At 36.4% G+C, this 18,499-nt stretch overlaps 1 protein-coding gene and 1 long non-coding RNA gene across 3 annotated transcripts in view; one reads left to right on the top strand and one right to left on the bottom strand.

The window, feature by feature from the left end:
• The window catches only part of LOC308056329 (guanine nucleotide-binding protein G(q) subunit alpha), a 133,324-nt gene that overhangs the window by 6,267 nt on the left and 108,558 nt on the right, over window positions 1-18,499 (bottom strand). For both annotated transcript variants that reach the window (XM_080371522.1, XM_080371521.1), the window contains one exon: window positions 1,282-1,435. In XM_080371522.1, the coding sequence (XP_080227648.1) occupies window positions 1,282-1,435 (154 nt within the window). The remainder of the gene's footprint in view (window positions 1-1,281; window positions 1,436-18,499) is intronic.
• On the top strand, window positions 1,444-18,368 carry LOC308056330. The gene is made up of 2 exons (XR_013924785.1): window positions 1,444-1,838; window positions 2,043-18,368. It is a non-coding gene; the product is annotated as an uncharacterized lncRNA (long non-coding RNA).

Raw genomic sequence — 18,499 nt, forward strand, 5'->3', positions numbered from 1 at the left:
TGCCTAGCAGTTCTTATTCCTATGTTACCTTCTCCCTTGTGCAGAAAAAGCAATGGGAAGAGCGATTCAGCTAAAAAATACCTAATTCTGATCTCTTCCACAGATCATCCCACCTCCCACATCTTCAGTGTGCTGAGACAGACAAGGGGACCACATGGTGACCTCTGAAAGCCACAGACCCCACCCTGCCACCAGAAGAAATCAAATCAAACAATAACCTTTGTCTATGGAGTTAAGTCCAGCAAGACCTGCAGAATTAGGAGATGAAGACTCTTGAAGACTTTCAAGTCTTGACTTCAACAGCCCTACCAGTCCATAATCTTTTTTTTTTCTCCCCTCACCAATAGGAAAGGACAGGAGAAACAGGGTTTCTCTGAGCTGAGTGGTTGAGTTTTGTCTGTTTTTTTCTGCACAAGCGTTTTAACACAGGCTTTGTTGTCACTTAAGTGGTAATAACACAGTAGACCGTACAGTCTTTACACCTTCATGATGATCTCTAGGGAACCTGTCATACAAATTAAACTCAGAAGAACAAGCATATTTCTATTGAACTGCCACTTCTCCTCTGCACAACACTATGAAACTAAACTCACACTGACTCATAAATAATACAGTCTGATCCTGCAGGCTGTTTATTGTTTCCTTCCCTTTAAACAGGAAACAAAATTTACATTTTTCCTATTATTAGTTTCCATATATGAACAAGGGAGTTTTAATTTTTTATTCAGCTTTCAGATCTGCTAAAACAGATTTTATTTTATTTTTTTTAAATAGGAGCATTTAATTCTTTGGACCTCTTATTATACGAGTTTGATTTTTCTCTATTATGAAGACCTCAAATCAGTTACCTGAAAAAACTTTCCTTTTTACCTCAGGAGAACTTTCTGAAAGTACAGTAGAAGTGAGGAATGCATTTTTATTTTTATTTTTTAGCTTTTATACTTCAGTTAAACCCTTACCCCAACTTATGAAAAAGGACAGAATGCAGTTCACTGCTAATATGACAATACTAATTTAAAAGTCAAGCACTTCCTGTGAAAAGTTCTGCCATCCTACCCACAATTACAGCAGAAAATGAAATCCTAGCAGTTTAAAAAAATCCCACAAGTTCAATTGTATTTTAAACATTCAGATGATTAAAAATTGCAAAGTACCTTTCTTTTTCCTTCAAAGCGCAAAATATAACGAAGGATCTATCTGTCTAGCATTTGGACACAGCTATTACAATTTGTCGCTACTGCACTGTAAACAGAACATGAGATCTGATGTTATTATACTTACCATCGTATTCTGGAAAATAATCAACTAGATGGGAGTACATAATTTTCTCCTCTAAGAGATCTTTCTTATTTAAGAACAGAATGACTGAAGAGTTCTGGAACCATGGATATGTGATAATTGTCCTAAAGAGTGCTTTGCTTTCTTCCATTCGATTCTGGAATTAAAAAAAGAGTGGAATTTTGGTGGTAAAAAAAATTCTACAAAAATAAATTAATGCATTTCACTTATTTGGAAAATGGATCCTTTTGCACCTTCATACCAGTATGTAAGGTTCTAGTATTTAAATTACAATTAATAAGCAAGCAGTTAAAGAAATATGCAGGCATTTTGCTTTTGCAAATTCAATTGCTCAAGTGTAAGTATTCTCTAAAACACAGGTCACGAACACGAAAACTCTAACAGGTACACATATGCACAATTATGGCCAGCCAGCAACCTGGTGGGTATTGAAATGCATGTGATGCATGGTAGGCACAAGTATAGCACAAGAAGACATAATGACCAATTCAATGTTTAAGACCATTACTTATAGGTCTTTACCAAACTTCAAATGCTGAGTTAGGCAATTCTTAGAAAGAGGTCAGCTTTAAAATAACTGCAAGTAAATTCGGCACCTGAAAACACTTCTATGTCAAAGGCTTATGATATAAAATCTAAAAATCTGTCCATCACTCTATTTGTTTCTAACATTGTTCAGTTAGCCTTTATATAATGGCTTAACTGCTGCTGAAAACCACTTTGCATTACAGCTGAAATAGAAGTGAAGCCTACAGTTCTACTTGTAACACTTTACCGTCATTGTAAAATTATGTTATGATTTGATACAGTTCTGAAGAACTGTAAGGCTGTCACAATGTGGTTAATACAGAGTCAGAACAAACTGAGTTCAAAACAAAGGAATCAACTTTCTCTTTTTATCATTATTATTTAAAGCTGCAGCCTCCTCAAAAAAACGTTTTCATCACTGAGCTGAGCTCCAGAGAACAACAGCAAGGAGGTGAATCTTGCAGATTCTGCTGTTGCTGAGCCATAACAATGTCAGATAACTCAGACAGTTTTGCAGTAAGTGTACATTTACTTGCATTAATTTGCATTTTAAAAAGACCAACATAAACATGAAGAGTAGGAATTAAAAAAACCCACCACAAACAACATCCGAAAACCAAAAAAAAACCCCATCCAAAAAAAAAACCCTAAAAAATTCCCTTTTGTAGAAGTTGATGGTTTGGTATCCTATGTCACCACAGTATCTTCAAGCAATTTGTAAAATTCAGTGCATGTTGGAGTGGTGGCTGAGAAGAAATAGCTGAATTTATAGACTAATAAACTTATGCAGAGGAGTAAAACCTTTGCTTTCTTGCAGTCAGCTCTTACGACTCATATTGATTTCAACACTGCCAGGATTCTAGTCAGAAAGCAGAAAAGCTGAAATATCAACAGGGCTGATCATAAAACGTAAGTCCTTAGACTAACTGTTAATCAGACCATATTTTCTTCTCAACATGTTACAAGACCTTACGGAAAGACAGCAGAAACTACACAAGGTAGTTTTCACTTTTACAGCTTGATGAAAAGGAGAAGGCAATGTAAACTTACAAACTGTTTAAATTACAAACATCTACCTAAACTCATTAACACTTGGTATCTCCTAATATGACACTCAGAAGATGAAACAGCATCATGGATCAATCAGCAGTGTTTTTTCACAGTAAATTAATAAGGTATTGAAAATTTCTCAGTAAGAAAAGTGCACAAAGAAATTACTTTATCTAAGTATTCCTGCTTTTCACAAAAAGCCTTCAAGAGGGCTGCAATATTTTCACCTATAGCGCTGATTTCCCCCCGTATACATAACACAGAATTGCAAAGACAAAATAAATAAATCAATTTAGATAAATTCATGAACCTTCCTCCAGAAAAGCTCAAGAAAACTGTTTTGCAAACATTGTTACTAGACCCAGAGCAGAATTTCATTTTCTGTTTGAAAGGGATGCCAAACAAGATGAAGCAGAAAAGGCATGCAGACTACAGCTACACTGACATCATGCCTAAAGCAATTTCTGGCATCCTATCAGCTAAAAAATTAACCCTGTAAGTGCTGTGTATCATAAAAACACCAAGAGACACACACAATAAAGAACAAAATACTGTCTTCAATGTAAAAAGAGTATGTAATGTATTATGCATTAATTATGAATTCTGTATAATACGAATTGCAATCCACAATCTCTTTTTTCCTACTATAAATTTATAAATGTCTCTCAAGTTCTTTAAGACTTGAGGCATCTGACTTAAGCCTCTCCTTGATGAGATACACGCTAAAGATTCCACTCAACAGACAGATTGGAGATGAAGTAGCTTTCCATGATTTCAAAGATAGTTCAATTAATTCAAAACCAATCTGGAGTGCCAAAAAAGGATACTACTAAGGCAGCGGTGTAAGACAGCTCCTTCAGAACAATGATGTCATATCAAAGGAAATAATTACAGCATTGAGAAATTTACATAAGTGGTCAATATGTGCAGTCTAACACAACTGCTTCAAAAAAAACACATAGTTCAGGGTGTCAGTAACTGAAGTCAGTCAACAGTACTGGATTATCCCACCCTCATTCACTGCACGGTGTTCTTCAGTACAGTCAAAGTTTCATTCCAGGCAGAAGCCACTTGCCTCCAGAAGCCACCTGCCTCCAAAAGTCATCCAGTTAACTGTATTTACAGGAAGAGCCAGGCGAAGTCTAAATCTATTCCTGATTCTGGGAGAACAGGCTTTAAAGAGGCAACAGAGGAGACTGTTGCCCTTGCTAATTTTGTATTAAATTATCCACTCCAAAACAAAATTAACTGGAAATCAGAGAATTGTGGGAAATTATAAAAAATGCACATTACATTGCCAGAGCCCACCGAAGTAGCATTATTTCTTACGGTATGATAATCTTGCCCTGTACAGTTGTACCAGATGAGGATATTGGGAAGGTAAGACAGTAAAGTCTTGCACACCAAATGGTAGCTCTGAGGAACAGCAACTATCTTAGTATAGAATATTTCAGAGTGTCTATCACTACAGAATGGCCCTTACCACACCTGCAGAATGAAGCAAACAGCAGGGATCAAGACATTAGGAAGGCTGCAGACACATTTCCTAAGGAGTTAGCAAAGGATGACAGGCTGTCCCAATCCGTTATGGAAAAGGTCACTCTCCTTAAGATCCATAATTGACAGGTCTATGAATTTCCATGATCCTTCTCAAGGAAAAGACCATACAATGCTATGTTCTGCCCTTATGACAGAAGCATAGAAAAAAGGCTATCACAGATTATCTTCTCTGACTGTATGTCACATTGCAATGCTCCACAGACAAATACTCCTTCTCAGAAGTCATATGTAATAAGACAGTACTGTCAGAAATCTAAAAGGTAAGATCAGTCAGTTCCAGGGATTCAATGCAAATTTCATATAATTTTTATATTTAACAAGTGTCTTGCAAAGCCTCATAAAGATACTAATCAAGAAAACTCCTCTTCAGTTCATTGTGTGAAATACACAACATTATGTATATATTACTAAATGATTGCTATGGTCAAATGCTATGCTATTTCACTGGAAGAAAACCTTAACCTTAGACACAACAGTGTCAAGAAGGAATTGTTCATGGGCTTGTTCATTTTCTCTGATTGGATCAGCTGGTCTAATAAAATTATTCTATCTTCTTACAAATCTTGCTTATTTTAGCATTTGTATTTTCCCTGGGGATCCTTTGAAGTATGGCAGATGTATCTGACAGCATCATAAACTACAGGGTGGTTATTTGCAGTCACATTAACATCACAGTTCTGACATCTAAAGATCAAACCAAGGAAATACAAAATCCGTAATTGTTAACTCTGGGCTTTGCTGGTTTCTTTTCAGTCTGTTATGCTTAGACCTACTACTACTACTACTAATAACATCATAGATGAAAACTCAAGGGGACTTAGAGGAGCAGGGGAGGGGGGAACCTAGTAAATGGACATCCTAACTTCATAGTCAGGTTGGGGTTTTTTTGCTATTTTTTTCTGTGCCTTCTTAGTGCCACAAACTGCACTTACAGTATGGACAATACTACCAAAGTGTAAGAAAACTAAGTACTTAACATGCCCTAAAGAGAAGACAGAGACTCACTATATATTGACAATACCTGTATTTTCTCTTGATGTGTAGATGTAACACAATAAAACTTAAAGGGTCTCTCTTCTGTTCCCTCCCCATAATGACACATTCAGTTTTTCCACAACGGAGCCCCAATTTAGCAATTAAATAAAAATGCTTACCACTTGCCTCAATTATGGGAAATCTCACTGGCTTCTTCCCTTTCCCTATCCTTAAAAGGAACGTAGACAGGATCTCGTTAAATACATACCAAACTCTCAGCACTTTTTAAAAACTGTCCCAAAAACCAGCACTGTAAACTTGAAATTAATATGTATTACAAACAACAATCAGCCTCTGCCTTCTCCTTTTGAAACTCTCCCACATACTGAATCAAAAAATTTGCTTTTCAGTTTAACAGTCATCAGAAAGTTTAGAAGATGGCAAAGACACAACAAAAGAAGCACAAAGGTGAAATGTTATAGCTTCAGTACTAATGGAAAGTGATGGACTTCCTAGGAAAACATTGCAATCTGTATTTCAAATTTAAGAACTGTTTTTGTTAAACTTCTCAGCATAGTTACAATGAAGAGCAAGTGCAGTCAGCTTATGTGGGGGCAGCTGATAAATATCCAACCTAAGTTCTGAAGATGAACATTAAGAGAAGAATTAATCTTATGTTATTAACATGTAAAGAAGCTGGATTCAGTGAAGTACTTAAGCACAATTCTAAGTATAAATGTGCATGTACTCCTGCAAAGCTGCTCCTTTGCTTATCATTAGGTTTAAGTCAACTTCTTGCTGTCAGATGCTCTGTTAGGAAAGGAGTAGGAAATTACCATCGTATGTTCTTCCATTTTTAAGTAGCTCTTCCCAAGAAGCAACCTTCTACATTCTCTGCACTAAGACATTGGGATGCTTATATCTGGAGAAGAATTTTGCCTTTATTTCACTGGAAACTACTCATTAGAAAATTAGAAACAGTAGTTTACAGTTTAGTTCCAAAATCAGACTTTTAATGTAACAGTAATACTGCTCCTACCCAATACACATTCAAAGTCTGGCTACGGCTTCTGAATAAGGGCTAGGTCTATCCATGGTAAAAACACTACAATTAGATGACAGCAGTTACTATTACAACCTAAGAGAACATAGAGAGCATAATTACGTACACACACATCAGCAGGACTGCTGCTGCATTGCTGATACCATTTAGAACTGTACAAAAGGAGTAACAACCCTACCTTTGTAATTTGTTTAGACAGTTGTGAAGTGTTCACAGTGACTGTCACACATCTTCCACTGAAGTGGCAACAGAGTACTGACTCTGAAATGTTGGCTAGAAGGCATCACTAGAGTTCATCTAGTTTAGTCTTTCACTCAAGCACAACTAATGACACCACAGAAGCGTGCCAGTCATGGCTTTGTGGCAATTCCTGAAAGCCTCTACAGATGGAGATTTCAATACCTCTCTGGTTTCTCTGTTGCACTGCTAAACTAACACCCAAGGGAAAAATGTTTCCTCATACAGAGCCTAAACTTCCCAGGCCACAATTTGTTGTATTGTCTACCTAGAAAAGTTTGCCTTCATGACACACTTTTCCAGCTCTTCAAATACTCATGGTAATTATTAGCGTCCTCCTCACTAGACTAAACAAGCTGTCCCTCACGCTGTCTTCACGGATACAGGCTCTGGGCCCTTCATGCCTTTCCCAACAGTTTATGTGATCATTGAATTGTGTTTATAAACCCTTTGCAATTATTTCAGGGGGAAATGCAAAGGAATTGTATTAAGGATGGTGAACAGACATTTTGATATTTTGTCACTCAGATGTGTACCTTATAGAAGTTTTGCAGGAATTCAAAGATGGCCTAAACACTCTTAAGCAGGTATTATCTGCTTGAGCAGATAAAGCAATATAGGTCCTGAGTTTACCGTAACAGAATAAACATTCTAACACGGCTTCACTATTTTATTGTAGAATGATTCAAGGATTAATTGAAAAGTATAACGCAATTAATTTTTTAACTAATCAATCTCTGTTTAACCTTCTTTGGTCTTTCATCTCTCATTTATACAATTTCTAAGAGCAAATCAGCTTTTATGGATGTCATGGCAGATAAAATGTTTTTATTCCAGAAGTAATTTTTCCAACAATACTGCTTATTCTTCTCTAAAATTGCTCTTAAACAGCTTTTCTGTTGCCAGTGATAGTTTGTAACATTGCATATTTGTCATTTGCCTTTATTAAACATACAAACAACATTACTGCCATGATATTTTTAATCAGTTTAGTTAAAGAATGTTTGACAAGATGAAATTGTTGAATTACGCACTGTTCTGAAAAATACTTTGTCATTAACAGTATGCACGTTTAGGTATGGAAGTACATCGTTTCACGTTAACAGTATTTTCACTGGAAACAGGGATAGGATCACAAGGAGTATAGAAAAAGGCCAGCACTGCAGATCTGACCTTCTGTCAGATGCAGTGTGAAGGAAGCCTTGCCAAACCAAGCAAGACAGTGTGGCAGGACAGGAACAGTGGGCAGCAAGCAGTATTTAATAGTTCATTCAAGCCCTTGATGTGATTTTATGAGCCAGCTCTACCTCACAAAATTGCTTCCAGAAAAAACTTATTTCAGCTTCAATGGAAAAGGCTGCAGAAAGAAACTCGTGAATAGCTAATACATAGAAATATGCAGCTGGAGCTGGCTCAAGGTTTTCTCAGCAGCTGACAGCCATCTGCAGCAGTAATGCCAGCCTTCACAGCAACCCCGCTCTGACAGCAGCAACAGCTCATTGTGGCCTATTTGGCTTTGCAGGCAGCTGGCATAAGGAAAATGAGCAGCAGGATCACTGTTTTCACCATCCTCCAAGGTCTGCTGGCCTCCGCAACTTCCCTGCTCTGCTTATGTATGCAGTCAATCCCGAAACGCACAAACGTACATTGGTATCACCAGCCATTACGCCAATTTTCTCGTTATGACATACAGATGCCAGGATAAAATTCTCCCATCCTCCACACAAACCGACCCAGTCGCAAATCAAATGTAAAAATACCATCATGAAACACAGAATAAAAAATATAGTGCACAAAATCCAAAAGTGCATAGAAATACGTTAACTATAAACAGATTATATAATCTGGGATAAGATTAATCCATTTTCTTATTGAACACCAAGAAAAACCACTGCACTTTCTAATGAATCATAGGGCTATCCAGTTTTATAACTAAAAACATGTTTTTATGAAACAAGAATAAAAATACAATTAAATGTCTTTGTACTATGTACCTCTTACTATAGAAAAGCTTTTGTAAGATGGTTAAACATTAATTCAAATATAACTAGCATACAAACCCTGTTTTCTCACTTTTTTATCTAAGTGTAAACTCTTACTCTTCCTCATTTTGGAAGATTAAAATAGTACCTCCTTCCACTTATTTTTTTTTTTTTTTTTAAATCCTATACTTTCAGTTTTCGTGTTAAAATGATGGATTTCTAGTTTGGATTCATGCATTGCAATTCTCTTTGCTGTCTGTTGCTCTGCAAAATTATGCAATTACTCCTGCAGTTGCAGAAATAAATAGAATTGGCGTAATTTATAAACACTTGACTCTAGAAGTCAAAATCTGAAAAATACCTGAAGAGCGCTAAAATAGCATTTAAGAGCTCTATCAGCTGGTACCCAGTGAAGGGAAAGCAGCATCTCTCAGCTAACATAGTGCTTTGACAGAAAAGACCAAGTACAATGAAACAACACAGAAGCAGCAGTGGAGTTTCATGCATTACTGTCTTTATGGTTGTCTAGAGTGGCATCTAGTGGGCATACTGTAACTTACATATTGAATGAAAAATGTAAGTAACTTTTGTCTTTAAAATTGCTAGTAATTTAAATAGTGTCTGTTAACAAAATCAGGATTTCCCAAATTGTAAGGGACTGAATGTTGTTGAAGTGATGCGAGAAGGTGGTGAGGAGGGAAACAAGATGCGTTTTTCAGTCAACAACTGGCACTGTGTACATAACTATGTTTCTGCTGGTAACAAATGTTTATTTGACTGAGAGGGCATTCAGAGACAACTGTAGAAGAGGAGGTACTGACACAATAGACCTTCAGGAAAAAAAGCCGAGGTTAATATTTCAGAAGTTGTTTAGTATCACAGTAATGGACTTACATTATTTTACCTGACAAAATCTTGTGCATATGAATGGTATTTGGTGGGAAAGTCTCTATTAATTAGGAATGTCACCATCCTCCAAATAAGACTTCCAGCAATTACTGAAGTAGAATCAATGTCTAGCTGCACAGAAAGACCTACAGTGTATGCCTTGGCTAGAAATCTAATAAAGCTGTTACATGAAAGTTGGGAAATAACAGGAAATCAGGAAGTGGAAGGTAAGTGCAGAGTCCTCCACTACGGAAAAGAAGTAAATACAGTACTAAACCGGAAGCGACTCAGATTTTTGTCACTCTTATGAAGTATAATCTCACAGCTACACTGCTATAACTAGCTGTCTAAGAAAAAACCTGTGACAGTTGTACAAATACTTTGGTGAGTAACTCAAATGCAGCAAGAGACAATTTCAAACACAGAGCTCAGTAGTAAATACTTTCTTCACTGGTCTTGAATCTTTCTGCAAACTAGCCTGAGAAAATCTTCTGGCAGAGGACTGGGAAGACATCTCTGTAGGTGAGAACTGTACTTTTAAATCACCTGGGAGCAGGACTTTCACCTCTCAAACAACTTAAATTTGCAAAACTGAACGCAAAAATATACAGCAATTTTATGTATCCAGCAGAGGGACAGATGAACCAAATGACAGCTGAAATCCACCAACCAATCTGTTCAACAACCACCAAAGCACAAAAATACTGTACAAAAAAAAGTGGTCCAAAGAGTGGTCAAAACCCATGGTCCAAACACTGCTGTCAGGTATTTCCAAAATAATAAAAAAAGACTGTTAAATTAATTTTGATGAAGTAACATGAATGCCGGAATAATCAGTTTTTCATGAATACCTACGTACTTTTGAGAAAATTGGGTGAAAATATTTTGAAATTAAATTGTTACTGAAAAAGGCCCTTTTCTGGACAGTTTTGACACTGGTTATTGAAAAAAGTAAGTGGCAGTTGCCTTTGCCAGCAAATGCTGCCAATAGCAACATTTACCAGCTGCATTTCTGGCAGCCTCTGCAAGTTAGGTTCACAATCATTCAACTTCCCATTTCCATTATGAACCACCCATTTCAACAAAAGAGAGGCTCTAACTCTTCCTTATGCAAATGATGTTACCCAGTACTGATACTTTACGTTCAAAGGATTTCTTATCCACAAACCAAAAAGAAAATACATACGCATAACTGTGAACAGGTAAGAGCAGATACAATACATACAGCAACACGGTTTGGCACAGGTGGTTAATGTGTTATTTTCCCTGGTTACCAAATAAACAATGAGTTCTGGAGATTTTATTTCCCACGGAAACAACATTGCTAAATAATTATGAAGACCATCTAAGAATTTTAAATCTATCTGGGAGTTCACATTATCCCTCTGCCCTACACTCAATTGTACTGGATTGCTTAATGTTGATGCAAAAAAACAGACAACTAAAGTATTATGTTTATTCACAATGCAGAAAAGGAGAAGTGCTCTAATCTCAACATTGTTTTCTTCCAGCCTTCATGCTCAGCCATTCAGGATCAGCTTGTGAATAAGGAACACAAAGTACTGGAAGAGAAGGGGAAGCATGCCCAGATGTGAACAGCAAGATAATTCAGATGAAAAAATGAAACACGTGCTTCAGATAACTGCCTCCATAAAGAGTGAAAGTATCCTGAACTCCGTGGCTTCATGCCATTTCTTATTCCTTGTCACATCAAAAGGAAGTGCAACTGGAACATGGCACCAACTTGTCACCCGTTAACAGATCCCAGTGATGAAGTTCCAGCTAGGCTTTGGACACTCTATTTTGCAGATGTATTTTGTCCAGATTCAAAACACGAGCATGTATGCTTGCATCTACATATCTATATAGACACAAAAATGAGTTCACATTAAAAATACCTATCCTGGGTTTCATGTAATTATTTTCATGTAATTTTAATACATTAGACTTTAACTGGAATACCTTTTAACAAACCAAGCAATGTTGATCCTTTCTACTTGGGACAACCCAAGAATAATAAAATTTTCCATCTATCAAAAGAACTGACATCCTTGCACAGTACCTTTATTCAATACTTGGAAGCACAGAAATACTGCAGAAAACCACCCTACAAAGTTCCTTCAGTTTCAGTTTGCAGTTGTGGTTGAGCTACTTAATCTCTAATTTTCTAAATATTCTGTTTTGCCTTCATACAAGTGTTACCTCTGATAAAATTGAAAACAGTTCTTCAGCGTAAATTAAGTACTGTGAAGATAACTACATTAATTCATATAACCACTAAATAAAGTAGGGTTCTTCAGTGTTGTAAAGAAACTATGGCAAAACCTTATAGCATGACCACAAAGATGCTCCCCAAAGAAACGAACGAAAAAAACTCCTTTCACTTAACTAACTGTGACTTTTTCTACTTAGAATCACAGAACAATTTATGTTGGAAAGGACCTGTGAAAGTCATCCGGTCCAACCCCTTGCTCCCAGCAGAACTAACTTCATCATTACATCAGGTTGCTCGTGGCTGTGTCCAGTCAAGCTTTGAACACCTCTCGCCAGGATGGAGATCCCACCCCTCTAAGCAGCTAATTCTGCTTCGCTCACTCACATGTAGGCATCATCTTTCAGCCCCTGTGATCTCTGAACACCAAGCTAAACACATTTTTACTATGGGTCACTGTAGTTACAGACTGTTAAGCCACTAGACAGTTTTAATGATCCCCTGGTGGTAATGTTTTGGACAAAGCATTTTTAAGAACAAACTTTCCAGATTATTTAGCTCCACACTGCTTATAAAAGAGACTCCACCAGTCAAATGTCCCTTCCTCCTTCCACCTCTCCTGTTTCAGTTGTCTGAATACCCCTTCAAATCCCTGCAAGGTTTATGCAATGCCTTTTGCAAATGTTTCTTGAGTCACTTCCAGATCTACTGGTTCTGTTCACATCTCAAAAATATTATGCTTTCCTACTGCTGGTGCCATGTGAACATCTACTACTGGTAAATGAACCTCGTATTCCGTATCTCAGAAACCTGTAAGACTTGATGGGGAATCACAGCTGCCCTTTGCTCCTAAGTAACAGCCACTTCTTTAAAACTTTATAAACTCAGTATGAATCTGTAAGACAATGGGATGCTGAACACAGAAAGAGGGCATCAAGTTTTAGCAGCAGAATTCTCAACAGTGCAAGCAGCAGTCTGCATGCAACTCTGGCTGCTACACCACTGTATACTATGCAGCAGCAATGGAGCAGGTTTAGACAAGTTTCCAGGGAACTTCTTCTGTTCAGAACAAGGAGAACGGTAACACATGCAAAAGTATTTGTTGGAATGTTTCAAAAATTACTATCAAGACTGGCACAAAAACCATTAAACCTGGTTGTCATACCAGGTTAGATGATGCAGGTCCTTACAGCTGACAAACCATTTGGTTCCACATGGTAAGGAAGCGAAAGCCAGTGGAAAGATGAACACAACGCAAAAGCAAGAAGCTGGGAAAATTATCTCTATGGCATTATTTTTGTGGATGTGCACTAAGCCATATCGCATTTGTCAAGATCACAGAGAAGACAGATCCTATGTAATAGTTTAATGTGTGAAAGGAGGACACACAGGAAGTAATGGCAACACTAGAGACAGCTTGAAGGCATGTATCTAGGATTTCTTAAGCCAAGGATTCAATTTTGCTATTATTTTCAAAACTCAGAATTCTTAAGTCATTTCAGCCTGCTTCATACATTACAAACATTTTTCGGCAAGAACTGCAATCTAGGATCAAACCTTTAAATACATGAATTATAAGGAGGTGGTACTTTCTGTCACACTATAATGCAAATCAGATGATAACTCTGATGATTAAAGGGAAAGGAAGGAAATACTGGGTTAAGAGAAATTTAGTTACACACTATTACGTTTAAACTAACAATTTTAGCTGCAGCTAAACCAGACAATGTATTAAGACATAGTACAAGCTTTAAAAAACAAAACCCCAAAAGCTTAACAACAGCTTTGAAACAAAAGCTTTTTTTAAAAAAATCAGTACTCTAGTTAAGAAGAATCTCCTCCTTTTCTGATAAAAAAATAACCAATAAGGGTTCTTAATAAACGTCTTACAAAGCTTGCAAACTACCTGTCTGGATAGGTTATATAAATGAGTTACAACTTAACAGTAAAATTTGCTTGTTTTTTTTTCCAAGGTCAGTGAAAACCCAGCAAATAAACCACCTATGAAATACAAGTTTTTGAAGTTACACTAATGGTACCATTTTAACAAAGGAAGAGACACTTTAACAATTCTTTTATACGTGGTTTCATTCATCAATGGAAAGAAATTGCTTAACAAGTAAAATAATTAAAAAAACATTGCTTTCCTAAGGCATAGAGATGTAAGACATTTGTATGTAATACAGGATACATATTATGTATTTATAATGCTGGGCACTAGTGAAATTCCTTACTCAGAGGTCAAAGCAGACAAAACTTTAGCTGTAAATACTAGCAATATTTATATCCAATCCTGTTAAAACTTCACATATAATTTTTTTTTTTTTAAACCAAAATGTATCAGTGTAGAAGAATGGCTGCAGAAGCGTGGCCTTAGAATCTCTGAAGATCTGCACAATCCAGGCCTGGTATTAGAATAGGCCTGTAATCACAATTGTGCAGATCTTCAGAGATTCTAAGGCCACGCTTCTGCAGCCATTCTTCTACATATCAGCTCTAACCAAAATAATCTAAACTGGCATTCTCCCCCTGATTTATTTTGTGCAATGGATGTTCAGAATACTCATACTGATTTACTTCTAAAAATTGTATCTTATCAGTGAATACTTCAAGAGGTTCAATGTCTCAGTAGCTTTGCTGCCTTGACACTTTAGGAAAGACAGCATTTGCTTTTTCATAGTTTAGAAAACTTTGAAATTTCACTTAGCCTGTCAATCCATTAATTTAGCTGAACGGAGGAAATAGTATCCTGTCTTTTCTGTTTTCCCTACGGGAACACAGAAAAAGAAGGATCTTGACCTATAAATAGTTCACATTTTCATAACCACCATAGACCTGTACAAGCCATATGAAATCATATATGCCTTAAGACTTTTTAGTGCAGTAATGTAGAAGAAAAAACATGTACAAGCATCAATAAACACCATCCTTCATTCTGCCATTTCCAAGTAATCATTAAGCCCTGCAAAGATAATGAAAACCGTTTTTTTTATTAAACCAGATTTTACAGGTACACTGCGATGTCTCTAGTCCCTCAGTAACTGCAAGTGGTTACTCGTTCTCTTATAAAGCTGGAACTCGTTTTTGCATTTATTGCACTAAGACCATGAGATTTTATATGTTTAGAAGAGCTACCTTATTTAATGATACTTATTTAAATGCAGTATATCCTGGAACATGGATTAATATACTTTATCTAGAAAAAATCCTTTATTTAAGAAAACAAGTTGATTCTAAAAATAGAAAAGTTCTAAACAACACTTTTTGATAAAACTGCAAACTTCCCCAGATCTGTTGGTATAATTCAGAGCAAAAGCCTGACCTTGAGGACATAATACACTATAAATTAATTCACCAGAGAGATGATTCCTTCATTTTTTCATCTCACCTCTAATTCTGTCAGAATTTTCTGAAAAAGTGAAAAGGTCAAATATCTGATAATTTAACTTATAACATGTTCTCCTTTATCACATCATATCAGACTGAGGAACGATTTACTTAATTTACAGTACTATTAATGTAATTAGTATATTATGTCCTCTGGATCAAATTTTGTCCTCATTTCCACCAACGTATCTAGACAGACTTACTGTTTTATTAAGGGCAGAATTTGGAACAGTTAGCTACCTATCCTTTTTTATGTATTTAAGAAGACAAAGGCATTTCAAAACTGTACGTCATCTGAAATTATTGAAAGATATGTTTAAATATACTGTCCTTACCAATTCTTCTCATTTTGTATTTATGCAATGAAATCAGATGCTTAGTTATGTACAATCTAGACACATACTTAAGAAAGGAGAGACAATGTTGGTTCTGATTATTGCCTGTTAGAGGAATCATAGTTAAAATACAGTTGGGCAGCTATGCATGCATTTCTTCATGAAAGTCCCCAACCATTTGGCTGCAGATCTCTGCTATGGGAGCGCAATTTCATGGATCTATCATTTAAGTGTCATCTTACACAGGACTCTGACTAACAGGCAGTCTCAACACTCAGTCTTATTTTCTCTGTATGATGTACCATTAGAGTAGTTAAAATGTATTTCTCAGAGCTTTTAATACCTAACTCCTCCACGGGCATGAAGACACAAACAGTCCCCAGCTCAATCCCACATATATCCAGTGAGTAAAAGCCCTTGAAAGACACCAGCGAAGCCTCTCAGTTTAGTATAGCCTCATGTGATTTATAGCCCAAATGTATTTTTCTTGAATAAGCTAAACGAAGGTAAAAGTGGATTTACAACTGAGAATCTATCAGGCACTGCATTTTGAAACAAGATCAAGACACTTAAGGGCTCTAAACCAGTTTCATTATCATGAACAGTTATATAAACACACATGCACCAAATGGAAAATAATAATTCTTACAGATTTATGTTTACTCATGAAAACGAGATTAATGAAAAATGTATTAACTAAAAAGAACGCCACAGATGATTAAAAAGTATAGTTCTCTTTGTAAAAACATATTATGAGCAAACAGACTTCAGGCAATAACATGCAGTGGACTAATTAGAAAAGGAAAGTAGGCCATCTTACAAAAATCATACTATTTAATCAGGCCATGAAAGCAATGCAAAGGGACTAGCAGAACACTACAAGCTGTAGACTCAGATCTTTTACTTTCAATGAGAGGTGCACTGATCAAAGAAGGATTAGGTTCTATCATAGCATCACACTGATGGCATGCATACAAAGAAAGTAGTGCATTTACACACACTGTCACTTTGGTGCTAGAATTTGAATACTGTTTCACAATTCAAAGGTAAGTGTGAAAAGTATCTCTTGGCTGATCACCAAAGTCTTCAAGTTAAATTACTGTCTTCCCTACTGAGTTTGTCCCACCCCAGTGAAGAACAAAAATATATTTGGGGGGTAAATTTCTTAATTCAGAGTGTCAACACATTTAAAAACTTTTCCCATATTTCTGCTACACCCACATTCAGACAAACTACGCTTTGCTTTACACACAATAAATAAACGCATTCTTCTCCCATGTGTTCTGGGACTGCAATGTTTAAGGATGCAGGGGAGGAAAAAGGAAGGGCAGAAAGCAGTGCTCTAGTATAACAACAAAATCTAGACAGACAGGCTACAGCTCGCTGAAAGCCAAAACTAATCTGCCCAGAGAGTGCTTAGCTCTAAGACAGTCTGGATCCATCCCAGAGCTAGAGTAACACAGGCCTAAGGCTGCTGGAAAGTGCTCCTAGGGTATGTACGTATGACTAAAACAAAACCTGGTTTCAATTAAAGTTATGAACATATTTCAAACTGAAATACAAAAAGGTTCACAAGTTTTCCACTGTTGTTAATAAGAAACAAACAGTTTAGCAGCAAGGTGGAAGAACTATCTGCAAAACGAGGAGTTTTACAGCTTTTGCCTCCACAAAGTGTTTCAAAAGTGAAAAACTGAAAAATCAAAACAGCTTTACAAGTGATCTTCTTCATAATAGTTGAAAAGTAGTTACAGAAAAGCTATGACAAGTTTAGGCATCACTTGTCACTGGAGAGCCCAAAACATAAAGGAAATTTTCAGTCAGATGTTCTATTCAGTTCTCAACACACGAACCCTTTTAGCATACAAGAACACAGAGCGTTGTATATTCCACTGAATCAGCCTATGAAAATACCGCTCCATGTTCTACAGCAGGGATGCTCTAAGTCACACCAAACCAAGCTGACATACCAGAGCAAAGGTCTGAGCTAGAACAGGATACACTTAATAGGGAACCAGAGCCTGGTAAACCTCTCCCTGTGAGACAGTTCCTACAAGAACAACTCCCTATGAGAAACACAGTATGAAAACACAGTGATAAGTATCCAACATCAAGAAGTTTGAAAGTTTAATTTGGATAGTTAGAACAACATTTCAAAATCATCATAACTGATTTTTCTTTATGTGATTTCCAAGATACTTTGTTTTGACTTGGATAATTAAAATGCTTAATACTTCTGTGTTGACTTTGTGGTTAAAAAAGAATAATGCAAACAGAGAAAGACAGAACCAGACATTTCTGGCTTTGCTTGAAATGAGCCAAGTCTGACTGTGTTCTCTTTTTATCTACATATCCAGCTTCCAAAATTACAATAGATGAAGTCGGTGCAGATCACAGCATCAAATTTTTTGTAAATTCAGCTTTGAATGATATAGTTGATTATATAACTAATGTAACGATATTCTTCTTTTACAGAAAGACAATAAATGTAAGGACTTTCAGAGCTCCCATAATTTATTGAAAAATTAATCCTGAATGAAGTTCAGTATACAAACATGAATGTCCAGGGACACCTGTTTTACTTTGTTATGCCAACATTCTCTCAAACTGAAATCAACATGTATGCAGCCATGAAGTTGTTTTCTTTTTTCACCTAACTTCTGTAAGTATGTGTTAGAAGACTTGCATAGGACAGTGACAGTAAATCATAACAGTTTCATCAATAACTTAAAACAGTCCTCAAGAAAGACAAAAACATTAAATAATCTCCCCAGTCTAAAACAGCATTAAAAGTGCTGGAACTAGTGTGCTTTGCCCCCTCAGCTCATTTACTTTCCTACTTCTAGTATTTTTTTTTTAATACATTATACTTCCTATGTTTTAAGTCAAAGGCACGAAGTTTACTACATTGAGGTGTGTTCTAGCAAAGAATCTATAAATTTTGTCTTCATTTCCACTGCCTATTTTTGTGGCTCTGCCAAAAAAC

Source organism: Falco punctatus (genome assembly GCF_963210335.1).
Source record: "Falco punctatus genome assembly, chromosome: Z".
Lineage (NCBI taxonomy): Eukaryota > Metazoa > Chordata > Aves > Falconiformes > Falconidae > Falco > Falco punctatus.